The following is a 23,829-nucleotide window of genomic DNA, read 5'->3' as shown; positions in this document are numbered from 1 at the left end:
GGTTCGACAGAACAACTCAAACGATGCGTTCTCATCAGAAATATTTTGATACTCTGAGGCACAAAATACAGAAGAACCGGTCTCATATTCAATGAGAAACCACGGCGCCCATAGCTTTCATGGTGTATTTACAGAATCTGGAGTCCTAAAAGCGATGCTTGGTGAGTGATGCTGAGCATACAAGTGGCAACATGTGCAAGGAGTCATTTTCTGGTGAGTACTGATGGCCATGTGGATCAAACGGCTGTATAGTTCTTACATCTTTTTAAATTAACTTTCTTAAATATAAATGCATATATTATCCTATGAAGAACCGAATAAATAATAATCTTAATCTAAATGTAAAGTACAGAAGTATAGCCTCCATTAAAAACACTAATGAGTCTGTCGTCATTCTTCTTAAGCTCGGCCAACCGCTGAGTCTAAATACGCACATCTAAAGAAACTATGATCTATTGCAGAGCCAGTAGTTGCTTATTTGAATTATTTTGCATGAATCAGTATTTTTTTTTTCAAGAGTTTCCAAGTGACAGTCTTTGGCAGGCGTTCATAAACTTTGCTCATATCAGCAGGTTCTGTCATTTCAAAGCACACATACAATTCAACACAAGCTGTGGCCCATGAAAACAAGCACATACATTCTCAGGAGGAGGCGACAAGCTGCATTTCCAGAACAAAACAACAGTGGCTCCCATGTGCCTGAGGTGCGATCGAAGAGCTGCAGCCCTCAGGCAGTCGCTGTGGCGTGTAACCAGTGCATTCCTGCCAGTTCTGCATGGGGGGACGGTGAGGGTGAGGGTGAAGGTGAGGGTGAAGGTGAAGGTGAGGGTGAGGGTGAGGGTGAAGGTGAGGGTGAAGGTGAGGGTGAAGGTGAAGTCTTAAGGCTGTCTGAGAACAACTCTGAGATGAGCCCACCTTCATCTGGAGGAAAGAAGCATTTCCACTGCAGAAAAGCCCTGAAGAGTGAAGCTCTGCTCGGATGCTGCAGTTTTCACACACTGAAGGTGAGATCTGAATAAACTGTTTATGCTGTGCATCTTCCTGACATGTGTTTCCCATGATGCATTGCTTCACTGGAAAAATTATTAGAAAAACTGTTAATGCAATTTCCTGCCTGTCTTTGTTCTTTCCTCTGAGAGTTTTCAGAAGCAGCTCAGAGCCAGGAAGCCTTTTCTGACTGAATGCAGGACTTTACTGTTTAGAAAAAATCCAACTTTTGTTGTTCTCGCCTGTTGGAATCAGTATGCGATAAAATGCAATGCTCTTATTGTGGTGATTATTTTAATTTGGATAGGTGCTTCCTGCTGTTCTGAAGCTCTGTGGCCGAGCAGTGAGTGTCTACTGTCTGCACAACACTCCTAAAATACACGAAACTAAAAGTCTGAACTGCCTCCACACCTTTTTCACATTTGGTTTTCTCTGGAAGGCATTCATTTCTGTGTATATTAGACTTTCATCCAAGTACATTTTTTTGGAGGTAAATATACAATCATAGAGTTAATTGCTGGTCTTCGCACTAGTAGTCATGTCTTTGGGGGGAAACAGGCTGGCCGAGTCCCTTCGTACCCGGCACAGATATGAACTGAGGGGAAACATGAAGAGTCTGCTGCTCAGTGCGGAACTGAACCACAGCAGCGCCGCACACCCTCAACGCCGGAGAGCTTCAAACATGGAGGTAACAACCCAGTGTGAGAAAAAAATAAATAAATACAGGAGAATGTCAAGCACAGAGGTGACGGAGCGGCGCTGACTGATCTCAGAGGGATGGGATCTACTCGGTGGGACGGATCATCTGGCGGTGTGGAAAACCTTCACCTCGCGTCAAGCGAAGGCGGTGTCTGGCTGCAGAGGCTCTGGGCGGTGAGGGTCAGCAGTGTGTGTGTGGGAGGAGTCTCGGTCTCTCTGAGCGGAACATGCTTCGGCCCGCAGGACGTCTGGAAAAGCAGCCAGCGAGTTCGCTGCGAGTGTTAACTGGAAGGTTAGAACGGGGAAACACGGTCCAGTTTGCAGCGTCACACTTCCCCGAAACACACTGAACAGAAAGGCACCGTTGATATTTTTCTGCATTGAAATATATCGTGAACTGCAGCAACATACGAGTGTATGGCACTTCACCCACAGGACATGACCACTTTTCTACATGTTTTCTTTCTTTTTTGTATTCTGTTTGTTTTGTTTTTCGTTTTTTTAGAAAACTCTTTATTCACTACGTCACTAAAATAAAAGTTTCTTTTTTTCATTTGTCCTTGAAAGTCTTTATGCAGCAAATCATTTATAGAAAATAAAGGTTTAATAGTGATTATTTCTTTTTTTCCCCTCAACATAAAGGATTTTTTCTCTCTTTTTTTCATCTATTTCCTTTCTTTTCACACAGCATCTGGATCTTGTTTGATGGTGGCCTTGGCCGGCTTGCCCTGCAGGTCGGCGCCGGGCGCCGCCGGGTTAGTCCTGCTGCTGTCCCTGGCCCTGAGCAGGAGGGCGGCGGTGCTCTCCATGGTGAGGAAGGGCGTGCGATCCCCCGGAGCCTCCTCCGCCTGAGCTCCGGACTCCATGTAGTGCAGCACGTGGTCGGCCATCGCTCGGCCGCCGCCGTCGCTCACACCGTTTGTTCCGCCGAGCGGCTCCTGGGGCGAGGCCGAGAAGGTGCGGCCGGCGTCGCCGACGCCCGGGCAGTCTAGGGTCTGCGAGGCGAGCCGCGGGCTCGGGGGAAGGCTGTGCGCCTCGTGGCCATGGTTGTAGTGGGCGGAGCTCCTCTTCTGGTCGTCTCGGCCCGAAGGCCCGTGTGTCCGGCGAGCGCTGGACAGCAGCAGGGGGCGCTCCTCCTCCCCGGAGGGGCTCAGGGCCACGGAGGGCACGGAGACGGCCAGGCTGGACAGGGGGGCCGACATCTCCGACGGCGGCGAGCCGGGAGTGGTGAGAGAGGTCCGGGACTCCCCGGAGAGCCGGGTCATCGTTGTCACAGGAGACGCAAACCTACACAAACACAAAAGCAAGAGAAAGACTTTCATCACCCGCCTGCGAGCCGAAGTCTTCAGAGTCCTCAAATATCTGATCAGTTCAAATGTTTTTTATTGATTTAATGAAGAACAAAGTGGAGCACACTGTAAACTACAGTCAGCTGTTCAGCAGCTCGTGTCTTTGCGTGACCGGGTTAGAAAATGTGATCTGATGTACCTTCAGACCACAAACACACAAACTCTAACACAACAAACACAAAGAAAACATCCATCTTCTCACGGAGCACACTGCCGACGTGCTGCTGCCAAACAGACCATGAGGTTTATCAAGGGTCGTTCCCTGCTTCTGCCAGAGACGTGAAAACCGTCGATGGTGGAGATGAAATCAGCATCCATCCATCTGTCCATCCATCCATTCATCAGTCCATCCATCCATCCATCCATCTCTTGATCCATCCATCCACCCATCAATCCATTTACCCATCATCCATCCATCTATTCATCATCCATCTACCCATCGATCTCTTGATCCATCCATCCATTCATCCATCCATCCATCCATCCATCCATCCATCCATCCATCCATCCATCCCTCCATCCATCCATCTATCCATCATCCATCTACCCATCCATCTCTTGATCCATCCATCCATCCATCCATCCATCCATCCATCCATCTATCCATCATCCATCTACCCATCCATCTCTTGATCCATCCATCCATCCATCCATCCATCCATCCATCCATCCATCCATCCATCCCTCCATCCATCCATCTATCCATCATCCATCTACCCATAGATTTCTTGATCCATCCATCCATCCATCCATCCATCCATCCATCCATCCATCTATCCATCATCCATCTACCCATCCATCTCTTGATCCATCCATCCATCCATCCATCCATCCATCTATCCATCTACCCATCGATTTCTTGATCCATCCATCCATCCATCCATCCATCCATCATCCATCTACCCATCCATCTCTTGATCCATCCATCCATCCACCCACCCAAACATCCATCCATCCATCCATCCATCCATCCATTCATCCATCCATCCATCCATCCATCCATCCATCCATCCATTCATCCATCCATTCATCCATCCATCCATCCATCCATTCTAACCTTCATCCACAGCAGGTAAAATGGGCTCAGTGTGTTTTTCTGAACCGTTGAAGGTTTACATCCAGCCAGTGTCCTTTAAAGCCACGACTGCAGCTGCTCCTCTAAATATGCTGCTCACACTCTGCTTTCTTGGCACAGTTCTGAAGCCTTGACCCAGTTGGACGTGGCTGGTGTGTGTCTTATGGGAGACGACCTGAAGCCAGTCCAGCGGCTGCTCTCAGTCCGACGCTCTGGATGTAAAAGGGATCAGAACTTATCAGTAGAGTTGATGGTTCTACTTCTCTCTCTCTCTCCTTGCTTTGCTAATGTGTCACAGCAATAACACAATCAGTGCAGCACTAACTGAAGATGCACTCACTACTTTCACAAGTCTTCTTGTGCAGTAATTTAAACTAACTTTCAGCTAAAGCTACGTGTAGGAAGGACTGCAGGAACTTTGCTGGTTAGTTGAAAGAATTTATAATATTTCATTCATTCATAAGGACCAATCTCCTCTAATACTCTCACCTTTTTATGAAATATTAAATTGATAATTGCCTCATTTGTCATTGTTCATGCAAATCATAGTTAATGATGATCAACACTCCTTTTCTGAATAAATGTCAAACAGAACAAACAGAAAACGGATGCTTTACAGCTGTAAAATATCTGTATGCTGGAGAGTTTTCAATATCTCACAGAAGCTGACTTACAGCTCCAACCTGGATCTGGCTTAACGTCGAGTCCCCCAGTGTTCTCTGTGTGTTCAAAAGGCGAGACAGAAGCTGTAGTGATGTGTGGACTGGTCGGTTAGGACATCTGACCCTCGTGGACAACGAAGCATCAGACTCAGAGTCCGGCAGCGGGGATGAAGAGCCGAGCCGCATTGCCTCATTCCCCGTTTCACCCCCCGTCTGCCGCTTCCAGAGCCATATTTCAACCTCATGAGCCAACCGGCGCCATAAAGAAAGCCATAAATACCATTCAGTGTTCCTCGTCAACTGAAAATCATGGAAAGTTTTATTTGAAAGAGTCTGGATGTCTCTCGGTGTCGCAGCAGAAAAAAAAAGGAGAAAGGGAGGTTTAGGGGAGACGCCTTCTCCTGACATTCTCCCCATTTGAGGAAATCCTGATCAGAGGAAATAAATGGAGTCTAAAAGTGAAGTGGAGGAGGGATCTACGACATTTCAATCCATTTCAGGATAATTTCATGTGAAGATTCTCTGTCTGCAAACCGAACTGGAGATTGATAGTTTAGTTACCTTGAAGGTTAAGGCAAGTCCCTGTCGGAGCTGGGCGTGTCTCGGCACTGAGCACTGAGGTCACTGGTGCCAGCGGTGGCATTCAGACGACCCCGGGCGGCTCGGCGGCCGCTCTCCGCCGGTGAGCTCACCGACACAGACTCAGTGTCAGACAGCACACTGGTGCTCCAGTCATTACTCCAGCTGCAGAGACAGGGAGGGGCATTTAGACAATCAGGCACACACCTCGAGGGTTTTAACCTGCTAGTCTGGAGCCTGGCTTCATGTGGCAGCAGCTCCATCATCAGTGTCGCCGACCGGGCCGGTTTGGAGTTCTTTTGTTCGACACTCCCAGAGGAGACACACTGTCACTGTGAAGGCCACAGCTCGGTTTCTCTGTGGTTGTCGTTCAGCTTTCTTATGACTAGCAGCACTAACACATCACTAAACCTCTGCAGCAGCTCCGCACAGTACAGGAACAGGACTGTCAGGCGTCACCGTGACGTTCTGGGCGGCTGGTTTGTGGAGAATCGACGGCAGTCCTTCAGGATCAGGACTCATGCCGAGCAGAAGCAATGACAGATGCTTATAGTTCAACCCTCCACCGCAGCTTTCAGCCTTCAAACACTCCTTTAGGAGGGTTGTTTGAATTCTGACAGGTTAAAAAACACTTTGGAATAATGTGAATTATCTATTTGTAAATGTTGTGTTCAGGTTTTTTCCCAGGTGTTTTCAAGAGGGACTGAAAGTTGTTTTAAAACTTGATTCATGCTTAAATTCTTACTTAGTGTCTGAACTGCATCACTGCTCAGTAACACACACACACACACACACATACACACACACACACACACACCTCTCTAAATGCTCTGTGTTGCTTTGTCATCAGCAAACATTTGATTCATTCTATATAAAGAAGTATTTCATGTCATTTTACTCATACTGAAGTGCAAAGCACCGTGTAACATTTACCGAGGCCCCCACACTTTGAAAAGCCAAACTGTAAAACGCTCTATTAAATCTTGCTTTTTGTCAAAGATCCACCAAACAAACCATAACTGCCTTTGTTCTATAGCTGTGTGTCTTCACCCTCCCATCACTAAATCTACCATCTGAGATCCGCCACAGAGTCAACATCTGAGGCACAGAAAGTATCTTTAAAGGAGAACAGCAAACTGAAGTCAGCTGATTAGACTCTTCCTGAGAACAGCAGCTTTTCTCCTGAAAGCTGAGGTGCTTTCATCAAATGAGCAGCCGGTGAGCAAGGCAGAGGACATCATGAGCACTCCGCCTCACCACGACACAGAGCCACGTCTCAGCTGGCGTCCAGTCTGCGACCTTCAGCTGCAGCTGCTGGTAAAGCCACAGTCACACACATACACACACATAAACACACACACCAGTGACAGCGGCCATCAACACACCACCGGGTCCAACATCTCGTCCAAAACGACCGTGGAGACCGAGGAGGTGGAAGTCACACTGAAGATGAGAAGATGAGCTTCTCTTCAGAGTCGACCAAGAACACAGTCAGGAACTATAAATGCTTCTCCAGAAACCTCTGAACGGTAGACTGAATGTGTGAAAGTCAGCGGGAGGACGGAGACGCTGCTGTCAGTGGGTTCAGACTCAGCCTGCTGCAGTGACTGGAGGTCCGTTCTTACCTCTGGGTGGAGACGTGGGTGAATGTGGTGGCTTCATTTGCAGATAAGGCATATTTGCTTGTGGAGAAGGTTGTCTCGGTTTCCCTCTCGGCTGCATGCTGCGTGGCCGTCCCGTTACACTGCTGAAACAAGCAGAGGATCAGCGCCGCTGTGAGCCGGCGTCCGGCGCCTGGTGCTCCGCCCCGACCGGCGGCGCCTTACATTGATAAGCTGCAGATCCTGGAGGGGCAGGTTGGAAATCTGACGTCCTGCGGCAGAGCTTGCAGGCTTGGAGCCAGCGCCAGACTTGGTGTTGCTGTTCCTCTTCTTCCTCACGCTCTGCCTCAGACGGTCACGGAGTTTCCTTCCCTGCTTCCTGTTTGTGGAGAAACAGGCTGGAATGTGAAGCAGTCCTGATCGTGCCTCAGCAACATGTCAGAGTTCAGCTCCTTAAGTTCCATTTAAGCCAAATTTCACACTGACTGAGTGTAACAGTAACTAACAGATTTGAAAACGTAGAGATGAGAGTAATATACAGTTCTCCATGTTGTTAAAGTGTCCAATAGCACTACAAAATCCCCAAACCTTCCTCACATCATTGCATTTGGCTCTGATCTTTAATCATGATGCCAGATCTTCAAACACAAACCAATTCTTTTAAACCTCCAGCATCTGAAATCAGGAATATTTTTCATACATATTCAACCATTTATATTATAATGCTCTTTTTTCTGGGATAGCACATGAAGAAGTATTATAATTTGTGCTGAAGAAAGACAAATTGAATGTTTTTCTCTCAGCTGGAGCCAGATTAACATTAGCATTATACATGTCATTCCTCTTCTCTTCCAGGATTTACACTTTTATTTAATTATGTCTTATGAGGATATTTTCTTTGGCTCTGGGAACGCACTAGATATGGGGATTTTGGTGCAGTATTTGGCACTAAACTACGGAAGAAAAGCAGGTAGAGTGCCTTTATGTGAAAAATGAAAACGTGACATTAATTACTTTGTTTTGCAGTAGGCAACCACACACATGATTCCAACGACTAGGAGTGCAATGCAGATTCCTGATATTGTTAAAATACGTTTCTGATACAGCTCCTCAGCTTCTGAAAAAGAGGACAACCATTCGGTCAAACTTCAGGTCACACAAACACAGACACAAAGACCAGTCCAGTGAAAAAGCCAGAGAGGAAGAAGAACTTCACACTTCAGACGTAGCCTCCAGTCAGACAGTGTAATGAAAGTAGTTACCTGTGGGAGACTTTAGGCTGGGTCAAGCAGGGTCACTATAGCTGTTTGATTTGGATTTTTCTCTGTTTTCCAGAGTTAGGCAACACTTTGCCTCCTGTGGTTTGTTTTTGTCAGTATATGAATCGGTTATTAGGTGAGGAGTGTGCTATATCAAGGGAAGATAAAAGGACTTTCTCTCCTTTGGTCAAACACCATAGTACACAGGTTCTCAACTTTTCTATCTTCTAAATGGCCTCCAGTAAGGCTAATTTCACCTTCCCAGACGTGCTGGTTTTCCAGGATATTAAAGTGAAGCTAAAGATGCAATGCAACGGCGCAGAAATGGACACTTTCACACATCTGCTGTTGGTTCTAGAAAGGGGTCGTGGGCCTCAACAAACGGGTCATAGACCTCAACAAGGGGGTAGCAGACATTACCAAGGGGGTAGTGGACCTTAACAAAGAGGTAGTGGACCTCAACAAGGGGGTAGCAGACATTACCAAGGGGCTAGTAGACATTACTAAAGGGAGTGGACTTCACCAGGAGGGTAGTGGATGTCACCAAGGGGGTACTAGACCTTACCAAAGGGGTAGTGGACCTTACCAAGGGTGTAGTAGACCTTACCAAGGAGGTAGTGGACCTCAACAATCGGGTATTAGACCTTACCAAGGGGGTAGTGGACCTTACCAAGGGGGTAGTGGACCTAATCAAGGAGGTAGTGGACCTCAACAAGGGGGAAGTACACCTTATCAAGGGGGTAGTAGACATTACCAAAAGCGGGGTGGACTTCACCATGGGGGTGGAGGACCTTATCAACGGGGTAGTAGACCTCACCAAGGGGATAATGGACCTTACAAATGGGGCTAGTGGACTTCAGTGATGTAGTCACGTAGTGTGCCTCAGATTGGAACCATCGGAGGGTTGAACAAGTCTTCTGGTAGATCAATATGTGAGCCTGAGTCTAGTTCTATCCAGCAATCTTTATATTCTAACAGTTACGTTTTGTTTTTTGTGATATTTTGTAAACTATTCGAGCTTAATGAAAGCACAATGTTTAAATAATTCATGATCACAGCCTCAATCTCTGTATGCACAGTAAAGGATGTTGAGAATCTATAGAACTGAAACACAGATATGGTTCTATAATAGAATTTACTGCTGGGGATCAGCATCTGCATTATTTATGCCATTTTCTAGTGATGCTGCCACAGGTTAGGACTTCTTTCCTTTCTCTGTCGCCATGTTTCACTATAACCTCCCTCCCGGTCTGAATCTTCTGACTCCATCATGTCTGCAGTGACTGGATTTATGTCTGCTTTGCTGCTCTCTGCCTCCTTTTTCCCTCTCTGTAACCAGAACAGCAGAAAGTCTCCTCCTCTGGTTCTGGTTCTGGTTCTGGTTCTGGTTCTGGTTCTGCAGGTTTCTTCCTGTTAAAGAGGAGTTTTTCATTTCCACAGTCTCTCAGGCTCATGTGGAATTGGTGGGTTTTCTATACATGATGCCTTTGAAAAACTTCGTCTCGGTATCTTACAGGTAGATCTTTAAATGGGAAATGGTGAGAGTCATAGGGGTCATCCAGGGGTCATTCAGGGGTTATTGCCTGGTTTCCTCCTCTTCTGAATTCACTCCTCCTCGCTTGTTATTATAATGGAGAATGAAAACAACCTCAAATCAAATCAAGAATGCTAACTCATCCCGTTGTGTTCAGTCTGTATGGGTTCATTCGAGTTTGGTTCAGTTTGCGTTCATACTGAAAGTAAAGGTGGACCCAGTCCGACACTCGTTCACACACACGACCCATATCTGATCTTTTCTTGACTGTTTGAACAAAACAAAGCAGATCAGTCCTGGTTCATGTGTCTTAGATACGTTGCTGGTGGTTCACCATCAGCGACGTGTGAATTAGACTGAATGAAATCGAGACTTTATCATTTGAAATGCTGTCTTCCTTCTACTGGATTTTGAACATGAGGTCTGAATGATTCTCTGTTTATTTGCAGGTTTCGTTTTGTATCGTCACTGCTTTGGAGCGAGGATTGTAGGAATGAAAAGCTGGTTCTTTCACTCACAGTCTGGACCAGACACACACCCCCACCTGCTCCACACTCAATACACTCAGGGCAAAACGGCAGCCAGCAAGCCGGTGAGGCTGGTGTCAAATGACAAGCGTTAGATGTCGCAGGCTCAGCAGGTGTGAAGGGGCTTCATGGAGCTGCTGGAGACGAGCAATGAGGGCTCTCAGGGGGAGAGTCGGGTTTTTAAAGCTCTTAAAGAAGAACTCTCTTTAGATGGCTCAAACAGAGGAGTAGAGCGTATTATCATTATTATTGTTGTGTATTAGTGCAGCAAATTGTTCAAACAGAAAAACCTTTCAAAATGTGTGGTATAAATAAATAAAGAAACAAAAGGACAAAATAACTTTCCATATTTTTGCAAATGTGCTGATTTGAACTCAGTAATTGGTCTTCTGGATGGCTTTCACTGAATCAAATGCATCAAATCTTCTGTTTTTTACAACGAGGAAATCAAATTTAGCACAGCAAACTCCTTCTGAGATTTATAAAATCACTGATAAAACATTTTTATGACCAGTATCTTTGTCTAAATGTTGTGATGATTGATTGCAAACACTGATAACATTGATAATGTATTGATTATTGATCCACTTCACAGATTGAACACATATTTTAGATTCTGGCGAAGACTTTCCTTCATGAGTTTGATGTTCTTCCTGAACCTACACAGTTTTCCTCGTGGTTTGACTTCCTGTTACATTCCCAGGATATTATTTAAAGTCAATCAGTGAATGTTGTCTGGATTTGCAGTAGAATTCAGCCCTGTGCTGACCTGTGACCTGTTCCACTGAGCACTCTATCTTTTATTAACTGATGATTATGTACCAATTTTAGAAATTATGCTAAAATGTATATTTTTCTATTGCACTACCTAAACACATACTTTATGAGTGTTTTTCTCTTCACCTTTGTTTCACTGAAATTGCCTCCTGCTGTCATCGATTGTAGTCTGAGGTATGAAACAGTTATGGCTGGACTCTTACAAAATCACAACAATTAGTTGTGTTAAAGCTGTAAAGGACTTTAAGTGTGACAGGTTCTTGTCTCTCCTCAAGGTTAATAGGAGACAGGAACACCTTTTCAGCACAATAGATCCTAATCCATTTATTTTATGGTCACAGAGAAAGCAAACATCCTGCCTTCAGTGCAGTGAGATAACAGAGATCCAGAGACAGGAGGCGGAGGGCGGGTGGTGGACGGGCGGAGGGCGGGCGATGGACGGGCGGTGGACGGGCGGTGGACGGACGAGGACACTGACGGCGGTCTTCAGCAACATGCTGAGCAAGGGGTGCAACAGAAAATGCAAGAAGGAATGAAGGCATGCATGAGAACTGCCAGCCTCTCTTCACTGTGGCGGCGTGGGACGTGGGTTAGTTTGCAGATGCGTCACACAGACGTGGAATCGTCAGAAGCAGATTCATGTGTGAAGTGCTGCTAAATAATAGGAGGACAGAGCTTTGAGCTTTACATCTGCAAACCGGGAGGAAGGAATGATCCATACCCATAAATTCAATCCCAAGATGTTCTGTCAGTGCAGAGGTGACCAAAACAAGGGGAGGGGAAGAGAGGGGGATTTGTTTTTCAGAGGCGGTAATGTTCACATTCTCACATGCACTTTTAAGAAGATAGTCGGGGTGAGGAGGGGACACACTGTCAAACAGGAACACAGCATACACATAAAGACATTTCATTAAAGGAGGGGTATCTCAAATCTGCCGTCAGAGAACAGAGCAGCCGTCCGCTCAGTTTAACGTCTGATTCTTTCTCCAGGAGGAGGCTACAGTACAGCAGCAGAGTCAGGGGACGGATTTATAATAATCAGAGCTGTTTCGTCTGCGGTTATGTCTTAAAACCCAGGGAAAGCTGCAGTTTTATCTCACATCACAGTTTTTCTCAGTTCAATTTCCTTCATGTGAATTATTAATAATTGGCTGAATGCTGGACTTCCTGTGTTTCCACTGCGGCAAAAGATGTTTGCACCGCCCGAATATAAAATTACAGTTGGGAACATGCTACAGGTTTGAGCTGTCGACAGACAGATTGTTCTGAGAAAACCTGCAACTGACTGACCGATAATTCTGGTTAAATAAATAATAATTCAAACTCAGTTCTGAAATTAGTGTTTCAATAAAGTTAAATGTGAGATTTAAACAGAAGCTAAATACCAGTTTCACACAGTCAATATAAATATCCAAAACACACACAACGGCAGTGTGCAGTCCGTTGATGCAAAAATCCGAGACTACATTCACATCCACTGTGATTTTAAAGTAAAGCTTTCTTCTCTCTGCAGCCTCAGATTTTGCTGTAAACAGCGTGAGGAGTGAGAAACAGTGAGGTCCTTGAGTCGAGAATTCAGTTCAGGATCTTTTCCCTCCAGTGCTGCTACGTGGTGCATCCTGGTGCATCCTGTTAAAAACAGAAAGTTTGGGAACTTTCTCTTCACATTATCACGAGAGGAGTCACTGTGTCGCTGCTACCTCAGGTCACCTCGCTTTAGTTTTACACCGGTGGTCATTTCTCCACTCTCCATCACTTCCTGTGTCACTGTTCATATCAATACCTTTGTGTCGCTCTCCTTTACTCAGTGCTTTCTCTTCTCTTTGCATATTCCTGGATGATCTCTTACAGTGGAGTCAAAAATCTCTATTCTGTCCTGTGACAGCAGAAAACCTCTTTCCTCTCCACTGCTTGCTCTTTCGGTGATATTGTTTTCTTCACTGTATTTAAATGATAAACAGCCAAAGGACAGAAACATTACAACTACATTGCTGAATTCAGTCAGCATGGTGCTGAAATCAAGTAGCTGAGATTATCTCCCACCATCTACTGGAAGCCTGATGCACTGATGCATGCTTTCAGGAGAATGGGTGGCCTGCTGTGATCCGTGTCCAGGAGGCCGAGAGCTAGCGGGACATGGATGCAAACTTAGCATGCTGTCACCATCGTGCACCATTCAAGGACCAGAAACTCAGCAGCCTCCTCATCACAGAGCATGACTATTACCAGTCAGGTCAGCCGACTTTTATTTTTAATGTGCAGCACAAGTTGCTGATATTGATTCCTGAAAGCAACAAGCCAAGTGAAAAGTGTGATGTGGAGATAATGTGTTGAGGTATTATCATTTAGAGAGCAGAACGTTATTAAAACAGCAGGCAAGGAGAATGATTCCTGGTAAAAGGTAACTGACGGCCAGCAGTAGTCATTCTACAACACAAAAGCAGTGGACTGGACTTTCAGGACGCCGTCACAGCAGCCCTGTTTGATCCGGACCAGAGTCCACTTCAGGGACTGCGTGGTAAAGGCTGCTTGGTTTGGTTCATGACGACTACATGTTGTGGTTGCTTCTGACTACCCACAAAAACAAGGCTATTTTTCATGCTATTAAGCAAGAAGTTGGCGGCTGGGATTCCATCTGTCGGCAGATCAGTGACATTTAAAGGTGCCTTAAGGAGTTTGCACGTTTTATGCAAAACAGCGCCCCCTGCAGGCCTTGGGTGTAATGCAGCTTAGCGAAAAACTCGTGCCTGTGGCTCGCGTGCACGGAAGAGGGGAACTCCTTCCTCGCTCGTTTAGTAGCGCTCGAGTAAATCTAAGTTTCTTCTCCCTGGTGGGTCTGTGTGGAGCTGTGGCAGTGCTAGAAGCCAGTCTGTTCTTACTTTCTGGAAGCTCCTACTCAGTTGTTGCTCACTAAGCATCCGGCAGAGTAATGGCGGACAAAACGAAACTTAACGAGCCAGAGCACGCATTACATCATTCCTTTCAAATTCTCCCCCTAAAAAAATGCTGGTGCCGCACCGGCACTGCGACTTTCAAGTGACAATTTAGCGCTGTTAGAGGAACTTGTAATGAATATGTCAGGGCACATTGTACACATCATTAAAAATGTGTAACATATTTATAGTGGAAAATAAGTATTTTAAAAGTTGAAAAACTCCTTAATGCACCTTTAACTAAAAAAAAAAAAAACTCTACATCAAGGTCCCTAGAAAATTAGCTCAAGTTGAACATCAAGATTAAAACAGAACCTCCAACACTTCTCTAAACTGCTGCGGCTCCGTTGTTTGTGTTGTGAACAAGTCGGCTGCTGAGCCAGGATTTCCGTTTTCTGTCTGGATCAGTTAAATCAGTTGCGTTTCTTCTTCGTCAGGCTTTACTTGCTCTCTGGTCAGTGTTCGTTTCAGGCGACAGCGCCCACAAACGAGTATGACGTTGTCTGGGCGTCTTGGTCTGCTTTTAAAAGTGCGGTGTGAAAGAAAACCAAACCAAATGAACATCCCTTCACAGCTCAGAGGCTGAGGGTGACCGGATGAATGTCGGAGGAGATAACTTCATCCACTGCGTTCCCCCAGTCTTGTGTCCTCTCCCCCGTCCTCTACATTTTACACACACAGTCAGCGTGATAACAAATTTCTCATCAGATTTGCAGACGATACTGTAATAATCAGTCTCCTTCCATGAGCATGAATATTCCCATGATCCTGTTGTTGATGAACTCGTAGGAGAAAGGCCTATTAGTCCAAAAGGAAGAAGAACAAAGTTGGCTTCCTGACGTCAGCCAGCAGCAGAAAACATTCTGTTTCAGTCAAGACATTTCTTTCTCTGAGCAGACGGGGCCACGCCCCCTCGCTGCAGCACGATATCAGTCAGCCGCCCCATGCCTTTAGTCAGCGTTTCCTCCTCTTCTGTGCCTGTCCAGTAGGTGGTGTTCATGGACTCTGGGGCTGATGCCGACCTGGTAGACCAGTCCCTTGCCTCCCATTCCAACCTGACTCCTAAACCTTGACCGACCTCTTCAGGGCACAGCCCTCAGCAGCCAGCTGCTGTGGCAGGTAACCATTACACTGAACCCTGTCAGCTAACTTCCTTGTGGCCGCTACCTCCTCCAACCAGCTGATCCTGGGATACCTGTGGCTTAAGAGGCACAACCTACAGGTGAACTGGTCCACATTCGGTCCTAGGGTCCTAGGGGGGATGCTTCCCCGAGTACCATCTCACCCACCTTCCACCTAGTTAGATCACTACCACCTCAGTGGGATTACGACTGCCCTGTCGACCTGCTGGCTGGCACCTCTCCTCCTCAGGGAAACCTTTATTCTCTGTCAGAAACTAAGGCGATGAAGGAATACACTGAGTTCTTCCTCACTGCAGGTCTGATCCGACCATCATCCTACCCTGGTGGGGCCGGATTCTTCTTCATCCAGTAGAGGCCTTTTTGGCCCTGCATTGATTATGGAGGACTGATCAGAAACAGATACAGCACCCCTTGCAACTCGTCCACTCCACCTTTGAGCTGCTTGAGGGTTTGAATGTTTTCACAAAGTTGGATCTCCAGAACGCCCACCATCTGATGCACATTTGGAAAGAAAATGAGTGGAAAACTGCTTTCAACTCACCCACAGGCCTTACGAATATGTAGTCATTGAGACTGCCAAAATTAGTGTGATAATAACGAGTTAATTTAAATTCCTATTGACGCTACTAATTTATTTGATGCGTGATTAACTCGCGCACATTTTGTGACCCTCGTCTCGCACTGTAGTTTTGGAAACTGAGAGGTACGTGATGTGATACTGTACACAGTACAGTAGGTGGCGCTATCTACCTTAAAGCTGTTCATGATCTGACAAAAGATGAAGAAGGAGAAGCTGTTTGGAAAAATCAGGCATTATATGTTGTGCGTGGCAGCGAGTGGCTCCTCCACAAGATGGCCGCCGCATCGGCAGGTCAGCTCCAGTCCGCAGCAGTGTGAATGCAGCGTCTACATATCTGATGTCTGCGGTTACAACAGTTTGGATGAGGAATCATGTAACTGTCTATAGGACGTTTTTTCTATCATTGAATAAGTGTGTTTTCTATCATCTTAATTTCATTGTTTTAATTCATGGTTTATTAAAAGGTGATTTTAAGATATATTACTTTTAGAAAATGTTGGATGAATAAAGAGTATATTTTTTCTATGTAAAGTAAGTTTAAACAATTTGATTTACTATAGTCCGAGTCACATGACCCGATCAGAGGTCATATGCGCAGCGTCAGTGGCAGAGGCTGCATGGCGGAGAACGCCGAGTTGGCTGCTCAGCCGAACGCCAACTTGATCTGAAAGTAAGCATACACAGCTGCAAAACTGCAACATCCTACACGGTCCAGGAAGCGCACACGGTAACTTGCATTTTATGCTTTCATTTGTTGTGTGTGTGTTTTTAAAATAGTTTCCTGTCGTCTCGCGATTGTGTTTGTAGCTGTCTAAATGCTGACACTCTTTGCAGGATGTTGTGAGACACTTCATGAAAGTGGATGAAATCAATGTAAATGTGTTTTATTTCTATTTTCCTTTGTAGTTTTCACGGTGTCTATGGCAAGGAAGAGAGATCGAATAAACTTGCAAATGACATCAGTATGAAGCGTCGCCATTGCTTTGGACCAGTGTAGCTACAAATCAGGATGCTGACCCCCGATGCACACTGGATGCGGTCCGGCTCCGGAACGGCTCCGGTCCGGACACCGCAGCTAATCCGTAGTCATTAAAATCAATGCTGTGCTGCACACCGGCCGCGGTCCGGCTGCGGTCCGGCTCCGGTCCGGCTCCGGTCCGGCTGCGGAGCCTCTGCGGAGCTCCGGTCTCTTTCCGCAAAGATCCTATTTTTCCGCAAGCCGGAGCCCTACCGCATCAATTCAGACGGAAGCAAGTCGCGTGCCCGGAAGGAAACGCGATACGTGTTCCAAAATAAGTCACTTCAAAATAAAATATGTGTCGTGTTTTTGCCTTAATATTCTATTTCTTTACTTCTTCTGGTAGAATACAGAACAAACGTCATGTAGTCATTATACGCTTTAGAAGAATGAACAGTTTTGTTCTTCGTCACTGCTGAGAAGTCAAATGACTGCAAAATGGCTCAAAACAGCTCTGTGACCGGAGCAGCTCCGTGTTGCCAGATTGGGCGGGTTTGTTCCAAATCAAGCGTCTTTTTTGTACACGTCGGACGGGTTGATGAAATGATTATGTGTTTATGACGTGTTTTTTATCATACAAATACGGTTTTAACATGCATTTTCATCCGAGACGGCGGTTTGGGCTGCTTTCTATTGAGTAAAACGGGTTTCATATTGTCTACGGGGGATAACGACAGATCTGGCAACCTCCTCCGGCTTGAATGCGGAGACACCGCAGGCGGTGTGAATCACAGTGCTCCGGTGTACCGGGCCGGAGACGGACCGGAGCCGTTCCGTAGCCGGACCGCATCCAGTGTGCATGAGGGGTCACACCGCCTGCGGAGAAAATAGAGAGGAGCGGAGCGCCGCGGTCCACGGCGCGAGCCGCTACGCACGCGGCGCTGTCCCGCACCTCCTGTAACCGTCAGATAGGTTAACAGGGGCGCCGATCTGACAGTCGGTGCGCGGCGCTTCCACTTCCGCGTCGGAAGTGGTGCGTCTTGTGTGAACCAGGTGTTTGTCGCCCCTGTCGGCGGGCCTGCCCAACCATGTGAAAGACTCCCTAGCTCTCAATGATAAAGAATCCTTTAAAAAATTCCTGGATCCAGACAGTGATCCGGATCATCACCAAAATCTAATCAATTCTAAGTTAGCCCAAGACCCACCTTTCCACAAAGTTTCATTGCAATCCGTCAATTACTTTTTCCGGGATCTTGCTAACAAACAAACCAACAAACCAACATGATTACATAACCTCCTGGCGGAGGTAATCAACCACAATTGTGACTAAATGTTTGCCGTATAATGCCATCTCACACTCTCCAGACTAAAGCTTTGTCCAGCAAAGCTTGACAGCAAGGGTAGCAACAAGCCTGCAGCACACAGAACGAGCAGGTCCTCTCACAGGCAGGGCCGTAATTTTATAAAAGACGCCGAATCAAGTAAAAACACACAGAAACTCGTCTACCTGAGTGACAGACACTAGAATAACAGCCTCATATCTACAAACTATAATTTTCATTTGAATAAAGAAAAATGTGTTCAGTGGCAGTTTTTCATCCCATAAAGTCAGATATGCTCTTCTAAAGATATTTTCTAATTATTCAGCTTCCCACAAGTATCCATTTTTTAAACAGGATCCTGAAGAAGGTGATGAATCTCAGACTCATGTCACCAAAAGTCATTAAATCTGGAGTTAGCATTGTCATAAATCCCACAGGCGTTTCAGTATAAACACACATTTAAAACTGCCGCACATCAACAAAGAGCCACATTTCTGCGGGCTCAGTGTTTCTCAGCTGGTCTGGTTGCCGACAGCTCCGGTCCCTCCGTGTCCGGCTCCGATGCTTCACTGCTGTTTGGTGGGAGACGGTCAACATGGCTCCAGGAGAAACCTGCAGCTATGCAGCTCCTCAAACAAGCCATTCGACCTCGGCCTCTCTCTCCGCTCCTCCCACTGCCTCGTCTTCAGCTTTTGGGACTGAGAGGCTTGTTCAGTGATTTAAACCACTTTATCCAGTTTAATTCTTTAACAGTAACACTTTATTTGAAGCCCTCCTGTACAACACATTATAATTACATTTATAAAGCATTATAATGCCATTATAACACGTGTAGCTATAGTTATAAACATTCATAGATGATCACAATGCCAGGACCTAACCCTAACCCTAACCCTAACCCTAACCCTATGCTGTATAGTGAGTTATAAAGCATTGTGATCATGCATGAGTGTTTATAACTACTTATAATGTGTTACACCGGGTGCTTAAAGTAAAGTGTTACCATTTTAACTGCTTAAGCCATTTTGGCTCCTAACTTTGTCTTTTAGTTTCATAATTTATTGCTGCTATATTTCAGCCAGAATGGGAATCCAGTATTTAAATACAATAAAAAGTTTGTGCTTCAAAAAGCCACTTTGAAGAGGCTGAAGAGTCACACATGTCCCCTCAGCTGCAGGGTGAAGAGCTCTCAACTTTCAGATGAACATTTGTACCTGTGTTTACGTGACAAAAACACACATCTGCGGAAATGATGTGAAATGATGGAAAACTGCAGAATTCAAGTAAAATCGAGTGCAGATATTTTAGTATTGTTTGCCTGTTAGATTTGCATCTAAACTTTCCTTCTTCTGCTGATGATAAAGACAAAGACATCAAACATTCACTGAACCTCCAGTCTTAAAGCCTACAAAGGTTTTTATAAATTTTAGAAGATTTGAGATACAGTCCAAGACGTCATCTACAGCATGCAGAACTACAGACAGAAAGCAGGGGTGCAGGGAGGAGAGCAGGCACGGGTGTTAGTCAAGCATGCTGCTAAAGAACGGCGAAGGGAGAAGAAAGTATGTGGACATACTGTAAAAGCTGGCCATTACATAGTTTTGGCAGCGATCACCAGTAAATTCATTTGGACACCTGAGTAGAAAACACAAGAGACAGACAGTAGACAGGGGTTAGTACCAGAGCTGTGCAAAACCCACCACAGTCACCACTGGTGTCGGGAGGACGGGCCGAATGTCTCAGGCTGGGGGACTTCCACTGTGGAGGGGATCGGTCTGGAACTCAGGGTCTGTAGGACTGGTACATTTTTGCACAGCCCCCTCTTTTTTTGAAAACTCTCTGACACACACTGAAATTTGCATGAGCAGGGTCCAGAGCAGTCCTGGACTTGACAGATCCAGATCAGACGGCGTCCAGGCCATCAGAGGCAGAGTTCAGAGAGCTGCCAAAGCAGAGATCCTTCCGGTCTTCCAGTTGAAGGATGCTCGGCAGGCGGCCGAGAGAGGCCGACTCTTACCGTCAGGCAAGAGACGCTGGTGGAGGATGAGGTGGAGGGATTCGCTGCCGGGAACAACACGGATGGGGTGAGATGAGGTGTGATGTCCATGCAAGGTTCAGTGTGCTGCCTGCCTGAGGGGACTGTGTCTGAACCTGCAGACCCTGCTGAGGGCTCAAAGTCGCCCGTCAACCTTTAGTTCTAGGAACTGTACACACGGGAAACCAGGGTTTCTCCGGGATCGGTTGGAAAAAAACATGGCGGAGGGGGGGTGACACACCAGCGATGACGTGTGGGATTGGATACAGTCGAGTTCACATACGTTTTGGGTCTGAGACTTTCTTAAGCACAGCTTGTTCACATCGGTGCCCAGTGAATCCGGCCAAGCACCTGGTCGATGGGTAGAGGGGGAAAGAGACAAAACAGCACCAATACATGTTACACACAACACATGAGGACATATGAGGACAGACACACAAACATCGAGTGGACACTGACGCAGCACGAGCTGGAATTGACCCGGAATCGACCCGGAATCGACCCGGTATAGACTTGGCATCAACTCAGCATGGACTCATTATCAACCTGGTATCGACCCGGTATCGACACCTGAGAAAGTTCCTCCGTGCTTTAGCGACCTGAACTGAAATAACAGCCAAGAACAGACTAGTTTTGTTCATTGTGAATGTAATAAACCCTGTAATATAAAAGCCATCATTGATCGAGCGTTGCAGTGGTTATATCCTCAATGATGATAATCAAACTGTTGAAAACTGACAAAACGCTTTTATTTTCACTCACTACAGTTCTTCCATTTTGTAAGATTTTTTTTTCTTAAAAAACCAACTTATTGTACGACAGTCACTCAGTTGTCCTCCTATTATAATGAAACAATGACATCAAACATGCTCAATATTGACTGTCTGTTATTTTAAAGGTGCTGTAGGCAGGATTCCGCATCTCCGCCATCTTGCTTAGGGTTACCTAAGCAAGATGGCGATTTGACCCAGCTAAGATGGCGATTTGAAACCCAGCACAGCCAATCCTGTCCTGTTTTCTCTGACATCACGCCCTTGCGCAAGTTAAGCCCCTCCCACAAGAACGTGCGACGAATGACCCTCGAGCCTCAGGGGCTCTTCTGATTGGTCAAAGATACCTGGAGCTGTCGAGATTTATTTTCAGCTCAGAACAGAGACAGATGGAAACGCTGCGCCCTCGCGGTAGAGCAGTTATGCTACACTCCTAAAGGATTATCAATGGATACTCTAACATTTAAAAGCTACCCTAGGAGCTAGAATGCTGTGGGAAGTACGGTGCACTGAGCCCTGTCCTCTAATGTCTGAATGTTATTCCCTTTAATCCGTTCATTGCTTTTCACCTGTTGTCCCCCCCTTCGAGGGGGAGTCTTCTCCAGTTTCAGTTGCTGACTCCACTATTACGAGGGCCTACGAACAAGCTCCGTCCGGACCGGGAGGACACTCCTGTCGGTGCTGCCCACGGACTGGCTTCAGTTCTACTTCTGGGATCCGTGGTTCTTGTGCTGGACCGTCCAACGGACTGTCCTCAACATAGTCCTAGGCTTTACTTCTTATTGTCTCATGCTAGCTGTTGCCAAAGCTGTCCGTCCCTGGGAGAGGGATCCCTCCATATTGTGGTTCTCCCCAAGATTTCTTCTTTTCCCACTGGGTTTTTGGAATTTTTTCTTGCCGGATGTGAGGGTCTAAGGCGGTGGTTGCTTCATTTTATCTTGTTACTGTGAATTTGACATATTAACGTTATGCTTATTCACTGTTTTTATTTTTACCAACCAATGTAACATCTTGAAGCCTCTGAGGCAGCTGTTGTTCTGATACTGGGCTATAAAAAAGTACATTGATTGATTGATTGAAAAGTTTTTTTTGGTAGTTTTTTGTAGCTAATACCACAGTCCAGTTCTTGCATGGCTGTCTGCCTCTTGAAGAGGCGAGCTGCAGAGATTCCTCTCCCAGGCAGAGGTTCCTTGAGGGACCGAGCCCCGGAGGCTTGGCCCAGTCAGGTGGGTGGCGAGGTTCCCACCAAAGCTGCTTGCATCTTTAATTTGAATATTATTTTTCTTCTTCTGATGCTTTTTTAGCACATAACTTTCCCCTCTCCATTGGGAGCACATACACAGCATTTCAGGAGGAAATAATCTTGGTGTAATCCACAGTCCAGGACCTATTCCAGTGTTTTTAGTCCTGAATGTTCCCACAGTGTTAACGGTAAAAAATCATTTAGAGTGAAAAGTTCTCCATTAACCATTGAAGTAGCTTCAGTAACGGACTGGAGGACTGAGTGGAAGCTGAGGAGGTTCCTGTGAAGCAGCTCGTCTACTGTCATTCACAGAATTAGTAGAAACGTCTACCTCCTTCTGGACTCTTTCCTTTACTATTTGTTTGAAATGACCACAGATTGATTTTCTTGAATAAAGGAAACATCTTCAAACGTCCCAGAGTGACCACAGAGGTCTGAGGAGTGCAGTAAAACATCCTGCAGATGGATATTTTCGGTTTACTGAAGCTGTAAACAAAGCTTTCAGAGGCTCTCAGTCACATCAGGAAGCATTTGGCGGTGAAGCCTCGCGGCTCGCTGGAGCTGAGGCTGCAGTGACACAGCAGCTCCAGGGCTTCCACTGTTCACTAGCTGGTCGTTTCTGCTCTCAGTCTAGTTTCAGTCTTCTTACATGTCAGTGTAGAAGCTGCACGGCGGACTGAGCTGCTGTCTCTCACCCCAGCAGGCTGCTCTGTCCATGTCTGCTGCTGGAACGGGAGGCTAAGTTGACTCCAGTCCTTCTGCTGTGTGATCCCCGTGTTGAGCGGTTTGGCTCAGGATCAAACGGTTTTAAGCACGAACCAGAGATAAAATCATCTTCATCCTTCAAATAGAAATACATTTTCTTTGAAGTCCTGATATCTGATCTCTGTTTTTTATCTGTTCAGCTCTTTAAAAATGACTGTTTCTGTTGTTATTTGTTGTTTTGAAGTTATATTCACATGTCTATATGAAATATACAGATAAACCAGCATCACACTGAGCGAGTCCTCAGTGAATTAAACTCTTATCTCCCTCAAATCCATCTGCGGTTGTCTTCCTGAGAGCCATCTCTAAAAGCTGCCCTCCTCACCGCAGGCTGAAGAGCCGTGATGTGGAGCCATTCAGCCGCTTGAGCAGCTCGTAAACAGCAGGCATTACCGTCTGGTTCCCCAGCTCTGGGCTGTGACAGAGCCAGCAGGGCGCAGGGCGTCCCTCAGCTTTATTTACTGCATCTAAAGCTGGGTGGCGAGGCGCTTCACAGCGTTCTGTACTTCACAACTTCATCACTCAAAGGACGGATCAGGAACCTTGTGTCACGCCCTGCGGCCTTGTGGGGGCGCTCGGGTCTGGTTTTGTGTTTGTCTGCTCCTCATGTTCTCCTGCCTGTCTCGTTACCACCCGAATGTGCCACACCTGTGTTTCCCCTACTTAAACCCTGCTGTTCTCTCTTGTCCTTGTCGGTTCGTTGTGGGTCCGTCTGCCTGTTCCCTAGCCTGCACCTCAGCTCAGCTTGTCTTGTGTTCCTGTTACCTGTTCCTGAAATAAGACAAGCTCAACTCGGCCTGGCTGCCTGCGCGTGGGTCCTTCCATCCTTGCACCGTGACACTTTGGCACAAACTTCTGGATTAACTATAATTCTGGTGCACAATTAAACAGGAAAACCAACCAAGCTAGTTCACTGAGATCATTGAGAGCGTGTTTCTTGGGAGGTAAACTTCCAGGAACTGTGCTTACTGATCAGTAACGTGATTCTGTTTGCATCCATCAGTCCAGATGAGGTTAGGACGAACTTTTAAC

The 23,829-nt window shown here is 46.2% G+C and overlaps 1 protein-coding gene across 5 annotated transcripts in view; it reads right to left on the bottom strand.

Annotated features, from left to right (window-relative positions):
* Positions 1-333: 333 nt before the first annotated feature.
* The window catches only part of nrg1 (neuregulin 1), a 37,394-nt gene continuing 13,898 nt past the window's right edge, over positions 334-23,829 (bottom strand). Inside the window, exons 4-8 of one of the 5 annotated variants that reach the window (XM_030084849.1) lie at positions 20,303-20,370; positions 7,967-8,069; positions 7,178-7,331; positions 6,977-7,098; positions 334-2,973 (exon numbers count right to left, since the gene is read on the bottom strand). In XM_030084849.1, coding sequence (XP_029940709.1) covers positions 2,367-2,973; positions 6,977-7,098; positions 7,178-7,331; positions 7,967-8,069; positions 20,303-20,370 — 1,054 coding nt within the window. In that variant the 3' untranslated portion in view covers positions 334-2,366. Of the gene's footprint in view, positions 2,974-6,976; positions 7,099-7,177; positions 7,332-7,966; positions 8,070-19,560; positions 19,620-20,302; positions 20,371-23,829 lie in introns of all 5 variants that reach the window. The other 4 variants (XM_030084850.1, XM_030084851.1, XM_030084852.1 and 1 more) reach the window with 4 other exon arrangements.

Source organism: Salarias fasciatus (assembly GCF_902148845.1).
Source record: "Salarias fasciatus chromosome 7 unlocalized genomic scaffold, fSalaFa1.1 super_scaffold_4, whole genome shotgun sequence".
NCBI lineage: Eukaryota > Metazoa > Chordata > Actinopteri > Blenniiformes > Blenniidae > Salarias > Salarias fasciatus.
The sequence above is the reverse complement of the archived record's forward strand: the minus strand, read 5'-3'. Positions and strand labels throughout refer to the sequence as shown.